This window comes from Merops nubicus, unplaced genomic scaffold (assembly GCF_000691845.1).
Source record: "Merops nubicus isolate BGI_N331 unplaced genomic scaffold, ASM69184v1 scaffold9957, whole genome shotgun sequence".
Taxonomy (NCBI): domain Eukaryota; kingdom Metazoa; phylum Chordata; class Aves; order Coraciiformes; family Meropidae; genus Merops; species Merops nubicus.
In genome coordinates this window covers 70,699-84,883 of record NW_008618335.1, presented here as the reverse complement: position 1 = coordinate 84,883, position 14,185 = coordinate 70,699, and the positions used below count along the sequence as shown (strand labels likewise).

Below are 14,185 nucleotides of genomic sequence, written 5' to 3'. Positions count from 1 at the left end.
TGACGCGGGCCCGGCCCCGGCTCGGGGCTTACTTCTGCGAACCCATTTTCAACACACCCAAGGAGCAACACACAGCAGCAAGCTGGAGGAAAAAGATACAAATGTGACACTTTCATAGAATTGTGGAATGGCTGAGGTTGGAAGGGACCATAGAGATCATCTAATCCAACCTGCCAGCCACGGGCAGCGGCGTCTCTCAACTAGACCAGATTGCTCAAGGCCTCATCCAGCCTGGCCTCAGACAGCTCCAGGGAGGGACCATCCACAACCTCTCTGGCAACCTAGTCCAAAGTCTCACCACCCTTGTACTGAAGAACTTCTTCCTAAGGTCTAGTCTAAACCTACTCTCCTTCAGTTTAAAACCATTTCTCCTTGTCCTGTTGCTGCACACTCTTGGGAAAAGTCCCTCTCCAGCCTTTCTGTCACTTCCTTTCAGGTATGGGAAGACAGTTACAAGGTCCTCCCCAGAGTCTTCTCTTTTCCAGGCTGGAAATCCCAGTGCCCTGAGGCTATCCTCATAGCAGAGATACTCCAGCCCCTGGATCATCTTTGTGGCCTCCTCTGGGCTTGTTCCAGAGAAATTCTATGATTCTATGACCTATGTCCCTTTTATGGTGGGGACACCAGAACTGGATGCAGTATTCGAGGTGGGGTCTCACAAGAGCAGAGTAAAAGGGGCGAATCACCTCCCTGATCCGCTGGCCACTTGGCTCCCACGAAGCAGTCAGTGCAGCCATCGCCACACGGGCTGGGCCAATGGGGGTCCATGCGGCAGTACGCAGCGGCTGTTGCGCGCAGGGGCTGCGTAGCAGTTTGTTGGTTGTGGGCTGGTGGTCCCTCTGTGAGGCCCCTTGAGCCTTTACTAAGTTTTTGTTGTGGTTCAGCGGCTGTGGCTGCGTTGGAGAGAGGTGTGGGTCCAGCCGCAGGTACCCGGCTGGGCTGGGTGGGGTGTTGGTTCTGGGGGTCTTCTGTGGGCAGGATTTGCGTCTTCATCCCCAGGGGCATCACTGAGCAGAGTTATGAGGGCAAGTCAGGTTTAATTATATGCAATTTTAGGTTTGGGGGGTTAATTAAAGCCTTTCCCCTATTTTATTTGAAGTTCCCCTTGTAGAGGGGTGGGGAATTTATTTTGTGGGCGTTGTTGTAGCTCAGGGGCTGTGTGTGGGCTCAGTTGCAGTCTGGGAAGGCCTTGTGCTGAGTGGTGCTGCTATTGGAGGGTAAGAATGTCTTCTGGGAGCTGTTCTGTCAACTATGAGCATCTAAAGTCCTTTAGTTTTTCTTTTTTGGAATGTGATTTTGCTCAGCATGAGGAATTGGGATTTGCTGGCTGGGTGGTGGGAGGCAGAGGGGTGATCTTGCTTTGTGATCTTGCCCTGTGAATCTTTGCTCATGTGTCATATTAACTTGACCAGCTACAGCTGTTCTACTATTGGCGAGGGTGAGGCAATCCAAGCTGTCCTTCAGGTTTGGTGGCACGATGAGGAGCAGAATTTCTCTGTTGTGTTCAAGCTGGTTTAGATACTAACTGCTATAAAAGCAAAAAAGTATCCACGTTTGAACATTATAAGCTTGTTTATATTTAAATAAAGTGCCTGCCACTCATATTGACCCTTCTATTGAAAGCACTCTGATGGCAAGGTGTTTCCCTGCAGTAACAGAATTGGTACATGCTGATATGGAAAAAACCTGATATTGGTAAAAAACCAGACTCTTCTCAGTCTTTTCTGTCTTCCAAGGATGTAGGATGTGACAGAATGACACCCTAGGTTTTTCTTACTTGCCTTTTCTGTGGTTGAGAAACTCTCAGTAGTAGGCACTGAAAATGTAATTGACTTTAACAAGCAATCTGGATCATATTTGATGGATAATGCGTCAATTTCATTAAAATAAGTAGAAAACATGGCTAGATGCCCTTTCAAAAACTATTAACAATGAATTAATTTTTTTGATCTGATGGTTATTACACTGACCCTTACCAATCAGTGCTGAATAGCAGAAACAAAAAAAGTCTCAAGGAGCTGGGTACTGAGGAATTACAGTCATGATGGTTCAGTGAAGGTGCACAAAGGGGTGCTGTTCTTGCCTCCCATGGTACTGGCAGTAAAAGAGAGTGAGCCATTATTGCTACATTTAACACTTGTACATTTTTATTTAGTTAAATCAGCCATTGTACACATTGCAGCTATGTATTGTTAGTGTTGTATTTTTTAATTTTTAACTAATACATGCCCTCATAGATATATTCAATTAGTGTTATCACCATGGGAACAAGATGCTGATTCGTCAACTTAAAATTCACTTCTTCTCACAGTATTCAAGTTCTTTGATAACACAGCAAAAAATCAAAGTAAGAGGTGAATAACCATTATGCTGTTACACAGAACATCATCTGCACCGCAAATAACACAACAGAAATGCATTTCTTTAGAGCCCCATCCTCAAAGATCATCCTGTGCTGTCTCTGACGTAAGAAAGCCATGATGTGTTGTGAAATGTTTCAGCGTGGGTCTTGGGTGGTTTGGCTGCCAAAACACCTTTTTCTCTTTTTTTTTCTCCCCTGCATGCTCAGAGTGTTAGCATGACACCTCAGGTTGCTTTGCCTGCAGGAAGCCAGAACTCCGAAGATGTTTTCGTGCTTTTGGCATTGTTAATTTTACGAGGAAGTGCCCTTGTTCTGAGCACTGAGTGAGTCACTAAAAAAACCCAAACAAATAACCCCCTAAATGTAGAAGGCCAGATAAGCTTGGGGAAAGTATTATCCTAGAGGAGAGGATTTGTTTTACTCTGGTTTTGTGTATGCTACTAAAATAATAATTTTAAAAAATTTAGTGTGTGTGTGTTGTATATGCTGAAATGCTACAGAGCTACTTCCAGTATATGTTACGGTATGGAACCCCAGATGTCAGATGTCTGTTCCTGTGTTTGAAAATGAAAGTGCAGACATGCTAGCGTGGTTTTCAGAGGGTTGGTTTAGAAATATATAATTATATATAGATAACAAAATATGAACAGAAACTGGCTTTCAAGGATTGTGAGCACTTTCTCTTTAAAAACACGTGATTGGAAGATAAAAACTGCTCGCTCAGTGCTAAGAGGGCTAACAAGCTGACATGGTTATAGGAGGGTTTGGGTTTGACCTTCAAATGCCACGTGCATGTATCGGATAAGAGGCAATCTTGATAAAACACGGTGAATTAATTATTCTCCTTGTATAGTGGGTAAGTCTTTCTCCCATAGTTCTCTACAGTGCAGTGGCCAGCAGGAAGGACCACCAGTAAGACAGTGTGGTTTGCTAAGCGGTGATGAAAACAGGAAACTACTGTAGTTATAATTGTTTAATATGCCCTGTCACTTGTCCAGATCTAAAAGGTTTTAATACCGTATGCAAATGTGCTGTAGATATAGCTGCTAGCAAGTTGGTTACCTAATTGGGTATTCATTTTTCTCCTTTTTCTGGAAATCTTTTAAGTGGCTGTCCAAAGGTCTCAAAAGTATTTATGGCCACTGCTGGCTGTTACTTTCATAAGCACAGCTGAATTTCCAGGTTTTAGCCTGACTCTTAGAGCCGTTAACTATAACTGATCCCTAAACTGGAGGTGTGACGGGTGCAGCAGATCCGCAGTGCTTCCTCCTGGGCCAGTCTGTGTTGGCAGTCAGTTGTGTCACCACGTTCTCTCATTAACTGCTGTTCAGCAGTGTCAACAGACCTTGTAATCCTTGATGCCAGCTGTAGTCACAGGCAGCGTGTTTGCTGCAGTCCCCTAAGTCCAAGTACTCTCGCTATGTACAGTTTACACGTTAACTCCCTTTTCTGTGACGCGTGTACACAGTCACGTGAAGAGGCCTGTAGATGAAGTTGGCTTGACAAATGCTATTTTGTGAAGCTAGTGCAGAAGCAAAGGGACGGCAAGAACTGGTGATGCTGACAAACTCCCGGTACAGCACAAAGACGACGAGTCGGTGGATAAATCATCCTGAATGAAGGATGCTATCTTTGGTCACAAATTAGCTTACGGGGTAAAAAATAACAAGAACCCAAAATCAAATACGGGGAGGAGGAAAGAAATGGAGTCACTGCATCAGCACAGGTAGAAATGGCAGTGTCTTCCAGTGATTATGCAGGTACCGATGTCTACACCTAGAGGAGATGAACGCTGCATGTGGGATGGATGGTTATGTGGAGAGGTGGAGAGGTGGCAGCTTCTCACTTGGCCTCCTGTTTGTAGTCCTCTTTGCAGAAGTGTCTGAGAAGCTGCTGGAGGTCATGTTGGAGGTCATCTTGTGGTAGTGCTTCTGGTGTGTCTTCCAGCTCCTCTATGTGAACATGTTTTCCATACCGATCCTTCATCACAGTCCTCTTCTGTGTGTGGGCTTTACTCAGCGTTGTCCTAAAACAAAACAAATGAGAATACTGTCTTAAAAATCTCACCATTCCTAAAGACTTTAAATAACGCTCCTTTTCACCTTTTAAGGCTTTTTCATTTAAAACAATGTGAAGGGAACCATGGCTGGCAGTTTAAGCCACCTACTGAGGTCAGACAGTAGTTACTCATTCAGAGTACAACACACCCCAGTGCTTTAATTTGCTGTAATAATGTAAATTAATAGCGATTAATCCCTGTATGCTGGTTAACTATAACAGCTTAGATGCCTAGCAAAAACATGCTGTAATTCACAGACATGCAACTTATGTTGAAATTCACACAAGACCTTCCTATTTGCTGTGTTTAACTTCAACATGCAACATTTGTGGTAATCTGCTGTCCTAACCATTCTGTTAATTCCTCTCTTGCTTCACTGCGAGACGAGGTATGTGGAAGACCTGCAGCCTGCAGCGCTCATGGCCAGGTTGTGTGTGGTACAAAGGAACTTCTTTATCCTCCCAAATAGTCTCCTCTCTGCCAAAGGGACGTTCCCTACCGTACAGTCATGCTTGGCAATAAAAATGGTGTAGAGGAAGAACTGGAGAGAGGGTGGTGTGGTGTGTCTCCCAAGGTGACCATTGCTCAGTTACTGTCTGAGCGTCAGTCTGCCTGTGGGAGGTGGTGCGCGATTGCCTTTGCATCACTTGTTCCGTTGCTCTTTCCTCCTTCCTTCGGTTACTAAACTGTCATCATTCAACCCATGGGTTTTCTCACTTGTGCTGTTCCTGTTCTCTCCCTGGTTCCAAGGTGGGGCAGGAGGGTTAGGGAGTGACTGTGTGGTGCCTGGCTGCTTGCCAGGGTTGAGCCCACTACAGCTCCAACCCCACCACCACCCACCAGGTCTTTCAAGCAGATGTGGACTTTGCAGTGCAGGTATCCCTGCCTGTAACAGAAAGTTAGTAGCAATCCTTAGTACTCGTGCAAATAACACTTTAGCTGCCAACAGTGGCTTCAATTTGGCCATTCACTTAAATCCACTTTTTTATTAGGAGTTTGTTAATCCTTTTCTAGTAACAGACGACTGACATGCCAAGCCAAACCTTTTTATAATTGATCCGTCCTCTTTGATGATTTCTTTCTCTACTAAAGCAGGGAGTTGGACTTTCATTTGGTTACCTGTGTAGCTCAAAGCCTCAAATGAAAACAAACTTGCCATTAAAATAAACCCCCCAAACCTAGGACAGAACATAATTGTTCTTCATACCTTAATGCTTTCCATTAATGAAGCTGAATGCCTCGAAAATTATTAATAGATAAATAAGAGAAGCATCTGCCTACCACTTGCATCCTTTTACATATTCCTCAAAGGTACAGATCAGTTACAGTTTCTTGTATAGAATCATTTCATTTTACTGTGTCTTGGTACCTTTTTTAATACTGAAGCAGCCCAGCTCAAGGCCTGGCAGTCAAGGCCTGGCAGTCCCACATCCTTCGAACCTGTGTATGACAGCTGCTGCAGTGGCCTTTTTCCCATCACAAAAAACAGTCTTTTACTTTTTATAGCTGTTCCCACTGCCATTTGTCCTTTCAAAGACAGCTCTATCAACATACCCAGACTCAACTGTGTCAGCTTCTAAAATGAGCTCCATACATGGTAATAGATGAATGAACTTTAACAGTAACCACACCCATGATTTCTAACAACTTTACTTAAAGCCTTCATGGATTTTTTTTTTTTTAGAATCTTAAAATGTTTCATAGCTAATTCTGTAATGTCAGTTCTCCCCCTTTATATTCTAAAGGATGTAAGTAAAAAGAACATGCTAATCTTATAACATGGCTGAGCATAACAACAGAGGTTTATATTCAGTAGCTGAGTATGATGTTCCACCAACAAAACTTTCAGCAGAGTAGAATTTGTCCCCAGGTATGTCACGACACTTAATACTTATATTTAAAAGGTGTTTTTACCTCCTCAAAGTCCTCTTTGGCTGATGGGAGATCCATTGCTAGGCTAGCATCCCCCAGGTGTTTCTCCATTCTCTCTCCTTGCACCACAGTGGTCTTTATGACTTTGCTGACTTTCCGGCCTTCCACTGGCTCAGACTGGAACTTGGAGGCACTAGGCAAAACAGCAGGTTCGGCCAGGGTCACCTGTATGGGCAGAAAGCATAAGAACGCTGGATATGAATTACCTAACGGATACCAGCTGCTCCACCGCTCCTTCTTAATCCCTGCCAGAGAGGACAGGAGCATATGAAGCGTCTCCCCTCCTCTGCGTCCGTATCAAAATGGTGAGTGTACCTTTCATTACCTGCTTCACAGCTGTGGAACGAGACCCTGTAGGATATTTTAAGGTATTCTTCTGAGAGATCAGTCACACTTGTAAAACTAAGGTACTCTTATTCTCAGAGAAAACTGCCCTCTTCCCCCCACCCCTCTGCCCCACCTTTCCCCTGTCTGTCTTCTAAGACCTTTCCATCTGCAAGGAAACTTTTCAAGGAAAGTGTCCTTCAAGAGTGACTGTTGTTGGCTTGAGTTCAGATGCAGTTCCTAAGTACGCTGTCAGTGTATTGCTGCTTTGCCCTATGGCAAGGGAAGCAGGTGATCTGACCTCTGTCTGTTCACTGTTGCTCTTCAGCACAACTCGTTTTATGACTTTCGAATAGCCATCTCCTTCTTCAACAGGGACAGGTTTTTGTGGTGTCCCCTGCATTAGGACTTCCTCTTTTTCTGTGCCGTCTGGAGACACGTATCGCCTGATGATCTTTCTAGTGACCTGAGGGAATGAAACAGAGCTTCGTCCCAAAAGAATTAACTACAGCATGTTCCTTCTTATTCTCTTTTGAAGTGTTTTCCACTCAAAGGATGTGTTTTCCTACGTAGAAAAACCTATGTACATAGTTCAGTGTTTTAGTCTTTAACACACATACTCACAAGTTCCTGGAGTAAAGCTGCAAGTTGATGGATTCACCCTACGTAGGTTACCACACAGTAAAGCTTCCTTAAACTAACTTCATGAGTGGGCATGACGTACATGTTGGGATATTAGGAGAAGAGGTATGGTATTTTAGAGAGAAAACACACTTTACAACCATGCAACCGCTTGAAAACAGTTTGACTGGCATTTTCAAAAGGCTTCTGAAATGGGAGGTTTGAATTAGAACAGAAGTAATTGTGTTCAATGTCCTAAATCTGTTCTGCTCTTAGCAGCTTGGCTATCAAATCCCTAGAGCTGCAATCACAGAGGGATGTGGGCATCACATTATGACACCAATGGTACTAACCACTGCTGAACTAGTGAGCTAGAATTAACCTGCTTAAAAGACTGGCCTTGTGCTTAAGCTTTCTAGGCATTGACAAGCTGAAGACCAAGGAGCCGAGGAGAACTACGGGGTTCAAAAAGAGAGAAATTTCTCAGGATAGGTGTGGATCCTTGTGTGAGTGACCTGGGGCTCTAGGGTTTTGTATGCCTGCCCAGCCCCTTTTGGCAAAGTAACATGAGGAAGTTGCTTCCTGCTTTGTCCAAAAGCTTACTTGCTTAATTGGAGTGGGTCACCTCTATTTAAGCATCACAGAGGTGGGGATAGTGCCCTACCCAGAAGAACAGAAGCATGCCCCCTCTTGCACAATGTGCCCTGGTGCATTTGGCTGAGATTGTTTATTTTAATATGCATTCAAACAGCTTTCTGAGCCATGTGGCCTGGTTTCAGCTGGAATAGACCTGATTTTTCTTCTTAGTAGCTAGAATAGTGCTGTGCTTTGGATTCACTATGGGCACAGGTATGAGAACAATGTGGGTAATATACTTATGTTTTGAATTGTTGCTAAGAAATCAAGGACTTTTCAACTTCCCATGTCTTGCTAGAGTGCAGGTGCACAAGAAGAGGGAGCATGGCCAGAGCAGTGGAACAGAAAGTGGCATATTCCGTGTCATACAGTGTCATGCTCAGTAGATAAATGAGGGCGGGCCAGGAAGCTGGGGCTTCAGGATTTCCTTTCCTCTGGGATCACTAGAGCTCATGGGGTCTTAGAGTTGTGTTATGTGTTGCCTCACTTGCTGAATATAGTCCCTGTGCTGCTACTCCTCAACTGTGGAGAGGGATCAAGGTTTCTACTTTGCTGCACTACATAATAGTAGGCTTAGGGTGTAATAAAATGATAGTCCTGGGACTAATCTGGTATTTGTACTCTGCATTGTCATCACCTCTGTGCTTTGGGAGCTATTTATCAGAGACTTAGTAATTACACCTTGTACCTTTTCTTTTCTCATTTTGAAAGCTTTGAATATCCTCGGGATGTTGAAACTGGCATAGTCCTATAGCTAGGAACCAGCATGTCCCTGAACGTGGTTTGGGCTGATGTCTAGGGTTAAGCAAAGCTTGAAGAGTATCAGCTGGAGATCTGCCCTAAGGCTGGAGAGTTAGGTGTGGCAGGGCTGTGGGATAGTGTGGGAAATCCCTAGGACGGTGGGCACCTCCAGCGTTGTGGAAGTTCACCCTTGAAGGCATAAAGAATCCTGAAAAACTAGTAGAATGCTTGGAATAAGTATGCTGTCACCCTGACAATTCCAGCTGGGTCTATGATGTTTTCTTAGGAGACAGAGGAAGGAGATTTCCAGCAGCAGAATTGAGTACAGATTTAGAAGACCTGCACAGCAAGCACTGAGTTGTTAGGTAAGCCAGGAGCAGAGGAGTTCCTCTTCCACCTCCATGATGTGTTGAATTCACTCTTACAAGCATGGTCTGAACTTGCTTATTTTATGAGTACTTTCTGTAACCTCTGTGCCATAAAAACTGTATGTACAGATAGAGAAGTTTAAGAATCTAGTCAGTCACAGCTGAGTGGAGATTTTGGAGGTCTGATGTGTAGATTTAGATAACTCTTGCAGACCCAACCCAGCCCTCCGTTAGTTTCATTAATATGAGCTAACATGATCTTAGACAGAACTGTGGTGGTGTGGATTTATTTTTTGTTTGTTTTTTTAAAAAAAAGCTTTTTCTCAGAAATGTGGATCTATGCAGGATTTTCATTGGCTTTAAGAGGGAAAATTAAAGTATGTCATGCTAAGTATAAACTGTAACAGTGATCTTGTGCCTCAAAATAATTCTTCAAACTTTGGAATTTCTCGTGAACAGAAATTCTGGTTCCTTCAATGCTCTCATCTTAAAAAATAATTTCCTTTTACAAAACAGAATTTGGCAAGTATGTGGCTGCATTTATCCTTCATTTTATAAGACAGTTAAGAAGGTAGCAAGGGCACAACTGACAATACCTTCTTTACCACTGTGTGGCCATGTTCATCTGTGTATTGCTCTTCTGTGACCATTTCTGGTGGCATTTCAGGCATACTATCAGCCTGTACAACAAAGAACAACATTTTATGAAGCAAGACCTTCATGTAGGTAACTTTAAGCGATTTTAAAATGGGTTAATCGGTTAAAGAATCCAAAACCAGATGAGAAATGTTAGAAAAAAGTGTTCTGCAAATACTTAGAAAGGCATGCAAAGAAAAGTTATGCCACACTGGACAGGCAAATGTATGTTACTGTTGTGTATGGGGCTGAGAAGCCTTCATCATCATGCTCCTCCTCCTGAAGCATCTAACAGAATTCAGAGTTGGGTTAATTACTATATCCCTCTCTTCAAGAAAAGGTATTGGAACAGCTTATCCAATGCCCATGGGTTATCTGGGAGCATGCCAACTTGAGGCATGCCACCAGCCCAGTGACTGTCTCAGCAGCATGCCTGAAGGTGTCACCAGAGCCTGGTCACCACAGGCTCGTGCAGCCAACCAACACTCAGTACCTGGATAATCACGCGGCGACGAACCACCCTGGTAGTGACCATCTCGTCCTTGTCCGAGCTGGTCTCCAGCATGCCTAACTCCTCTGCTAACACCTAGTGGAAGTATGGAAGCAGTGCTCTGTTGTAGGTGATACTACCAGTATTTACAGGTTCTGTCTCATTTTTACCTAAACCTGTCTTCAGTTCTGAATATTTTTGCTTTTCAGATTTTGCCCTCTTACCTGAATTTAATCCCTGACATACTGATGAGGGGTGGGAGGCTCTAGTCAGTTGTCTATACATTAACTGTTCATTAGCATATTGAAAAAAACAATGAACCTCTGTGCTACTGATTCTATAGGATGCTCTTAGTGCTCTTAAGGTTGCCAGGGACAACCCTAGAGTTTGTGGCATGACATCGTTGCTAATGGACTAGAAGGTACTACTAACCCCAAGTCTGGAATTCATAGATGTTGCATATAGTTTCTGTATTAATTAGAACATTATGTGAAAGCCTTTTAATCCTCCGTACTGGGAAGTACACAGTGCAGCACAGAGACAGTAGGACAAGAAAGGTTTAAGTAGAGGACGATGTATCAATAGCCTTGGTACTGGAAAGATCAAGAAAAATTAGTAACAAATGTTGAAGTTCTTCTCTCTCCTTCACAGGAAAGAATGAAAAAGTTAAATGAAGATGTCAGAAGGCAAAGTGAAGCTGTGAAGAACTATTTGGGAAATATCAGCAGTATAAAAGCATAACGGGGAAAATAAATAAAGGGTGGTGGTAGTGTTCTTATTGGTGGTGTTGGTTATTGTCATTTCTTTACTTGAATAAAAGAACTAGAGGGGAAAAAGCAGCACATGTTCTTTGAGGGCAGCCCTTCCTGCAGTAGCCATTGTATCCAGTCCTATTATAGCTTGTCTTTCAACACCTGAGTTACTCTACACATTTTATATCCTTCAGCCTTTTTGTGAGATCCCAGAGGCAGAAGTCTGAAACTCCTCGTTCTAGAGGAGTTTGGCAACAGAAATGGCAAAGAAAGAAGAGCTTGTTTCTAGGTGAATGTCAAAATGGAAACAATTTCTGCTCAAGTAGAGCTGTGTTCTCTATGCTCTAACTTTGCTGATAAAACCAATTTCCTGCCCAATTATGCCTTCTCCTTTTCTTCCACTTAAAACAGGCAAAGAACGCTGTTTATTCTCAAACCTTTAGCTGCCAAGTAATTTGAATTTCCCACTAAAAGCCATATAGTTTCTTTGTTTCCTTCATTGCCTCTTGACATCATCTGCTCTCCAGTCACTGCAGTGAGGTTTCTTTGTCTTATACATCCAGTGACCTAGCTCATGTAGGTTTTGTTCTTCTCTTCCATCTCCTGTCTCCATTCCTCTTTAATGTCGGCATGCGATGGAAACACCATTCTCAATTTGTTTTCTCCAAGTACATCCTTAGTGTTCTGCATTTGGACATCCTACTGCCTCTTTGCCATGTCACTAACTTGAACAGTATTTCTCATGTCATTCTTCATGGTGCTCTGGGCTAGGCAGGGTTTAGTGGCAGACTTTTCTGTCCTGGGTTAATGGTTGGACTCAACCTTAAAGGTCTTTTCCAATCTAAACAATTCTATGAATCTTCATAAGCTTTTAACATCATTACCTTGTCTTTCATTGCATCTGTTTTTGAGTTTTCACTTGTATGTGTTTTGTTTCTGCACCTGTTATTGACACTGTTTCCTCACACACGTGGACATAACTGTCACAGACCAAAGGACTAATAAGGGTGTGGAACTAGAATCACAGCCTGGACTTTAGGATCTAGGTTTTGGAAAGGAAGGAAGAAGGAATGAGTGAAACATAAAACTTGGTCTTTTGTCTCAATGACTTTGAGGCAAAGTTATTTACCTTTTCCAAAGATTCCTCTTCATAGCCTCCTCTGAACTTTTCTGTCTGCTGATCCGTTGACTCTGTTATCACTAGGCCAGTTCTCCTCAGAGAGTGGTCATCCTGGTGGAGTTGTGGCTCCTCGGGCTCTTGGATGATGGGGGAGTCACTTCTCTGAGCAGATGATGGAGGCTGTGGGGACATTTTTTCTCGTTCTTGCTTTGTTGCACTGAAGCTTGTAGATTTTTCATTTGTGGCTTTTCCAGTTCCAGGTGCTGTAGAGTGTTCTGTTCCCAGAGTCGTGACACTGTGAATTACAAGTTCAAGAGGAGTTTACTACCATGCAGTGCTTCCCAGTTTCCAAAGATGGAACTGTGCTGGTTTTGGCTGCAATAGAGTTAATTTTCTTCCTAGTAGCTGGCACAGTGCCGTGTTCTGGATTTGGGATGAGACCAATGTTGATAACACACTGATGTTGCTAAGCAAAGTTTACAGTAAGTGCAGGATTTTCCTATTTCTGATGCTTTGCTAGCAAGCAGGTGCACCAGAAGCCTGGGAGGGAGCCTGGCCGAGACAGGTGACCCAAAGGGATATTCCCTACTGTAGTGATGTCATGCCCAGTATAGAAACTGAGGGTGCTGGCTGGAGGTGTGGATCACTACTGGGGTGTTAGTCAGCAGGTGGTGAGCCATTGCATTGTGCATCACTTGTCTTTTCTTCAGTTTCATTACCGTTAGTTACTGTTATTATATATAGTATCATTTATTTGAGGTATTAAACAGTTCTTATCTCCACCTATGAGTTTTATTTTTTTTCTGATTCTCATCTGGTCGCACAGGGAGGGGGAGGAGTGAGGGACTAGGTGGGTGCTGCTTAGATGCTGGCTGTGGAGGACTGATACTCCTTGGCAAGAACTTCAGAGGGGTCTGGCCAGGAACCCTGAGCCAAGGTTGCAAGGTTGCATCCTCTGGGGAGGGAGGGAATAAGCAAGCAAATCATCAACACCACCAAGGGAGAAAACAGAAAATGCAAACCAAAACAAACCACCAGGAAACAAGAAGCAACAAAAGACGAAGAAAGAAGTAAACCAGGACACAGTGAAACAAGAAATGAAACAGAGAAATAAGTAAACAAGGAAATGAGAAAAATAACATAAGCCAGGGAGCAAGCAAAGAAAGAAGAGTTTACAGGGAATCAGGAAGGAAACAAGGTAACAGAAGTAAATGAGGAAAAAAAGAAAACAAGGAAGGAAATTGGGAAGGAAACCATGAAACAAGGAAATAACTAAACAAAGTAACCAGAAAGGAAACCGGGAAAGGAAAAAATAACAAACAAATCAGGAAACAAACCAAGAAGCAGACTTGGAAACACGCTGGGAAATGAACAAAACACAAAGTAAAATAGGAAAGAAATGCACTAGGAAACAAAGCTGGAAACAAGACCTTAACTGGAAAGTAAAACAGGAAACAAGCAAACCTGGAGACAAAGCAAGAAATGAGCAAATCTGGAAGCAAACCCAGAAACAACAACCCAGGCTTGTTTTTGGGTTTGGTAATTTCTGGGTTTGTTTTCTAGCACTCCTGTTTCTGGGTTTGTTCCTGGGTTTGCTAGTTTCCTATTTTACTTTTTACTTTGCTTATTTCTGGCTTTGTTGCTTTTTTTTTTCCAGTTTTTCAGGTTTGTTACTACCTTATTGCCTGGATCACTTGGTTTTTTGCTTCCTGGTTTACTTCAAGGAAGTACACAATGAAAGCAGGAAGGAAACAAATATGGGAGGAAGGGAGGGAGGAAGAAAGGGAAGGGAAGGGAAGGGAAGGGAAGGGAAGGGAAGGAAGGGAAGGAAGGGAAGGAGGGAAGGGAAGGAAGGGAAGGAAGGGAAGGAAGGGAAGGAAGGAAGGGAAGGAAGGGAAGGAAGGGAAGGAAGGGAAGGAAGGGAAGGAAGGGAAGGAAGGGAAGGAAGGAACGGAAGGAAGGAAGGCAGGAAGGCAGGCAGGCAGGCAGGAAGGAAGGAAGGAAGGAAGGGAAGGCAGGCAGGAAGGAAGGAAGGAAGGGAAGGAAGGGAAGGAAGGAAGGGAAGGAAGGAAGGGAAGGAAGGAAGGCAGGCAGGAAGGCAGGCAGGAAGGCAGGCAGGAAGGAAGGCAGGAAGGAAGGAAGGC

At 43.5% G+C, this 14,185-nt stretch overlaps 1 protein-coding gene across 1 annotated transcript in view; it reads right to left on the bottom strand.

Moving 5' to 3' along the window:
* Window positions 1-3,753: 3,753 nt before the first annotated feature.
* Window positions 3,754-14,185, bottom strand: part of ANK2 (ankyrin 2, neuronal) — a gene marked incomplete at its 5' end in the record, with an annotated part of 79,316 nt that continues 68,884 nt past the window's right edge. Inside the window, 7 exons of the mRNA XM_008943411.1 lie at window positions 3,754-4,388; window positions 5,465-5,556; window positions 6,336-6,518; window positions 6,979-7,143; window positions 9,640-9,723; window positions 10,173-10,265; window positions 12,051-12,336. Coding sequence (XP_008941659.1) covers window positions 4,205-4,388; window positions 5,465-5,556; window positions 6,336-6,518; window positions 6,979-7,143; window positions 9,640-9,723; window positions 10,173-10,265; window positions 12,051-12,336 — 1,087 coding nt within the window. The remainder of the gene's footprint in view (window positions 4,389-5,464; window positions 5,557-6,335; window positions 6,519-6,978; window positions 7,144-9,639; window positions 9,724-10,172; window positions 10,266-12,050; window positions 12,337-14,185) is intronic.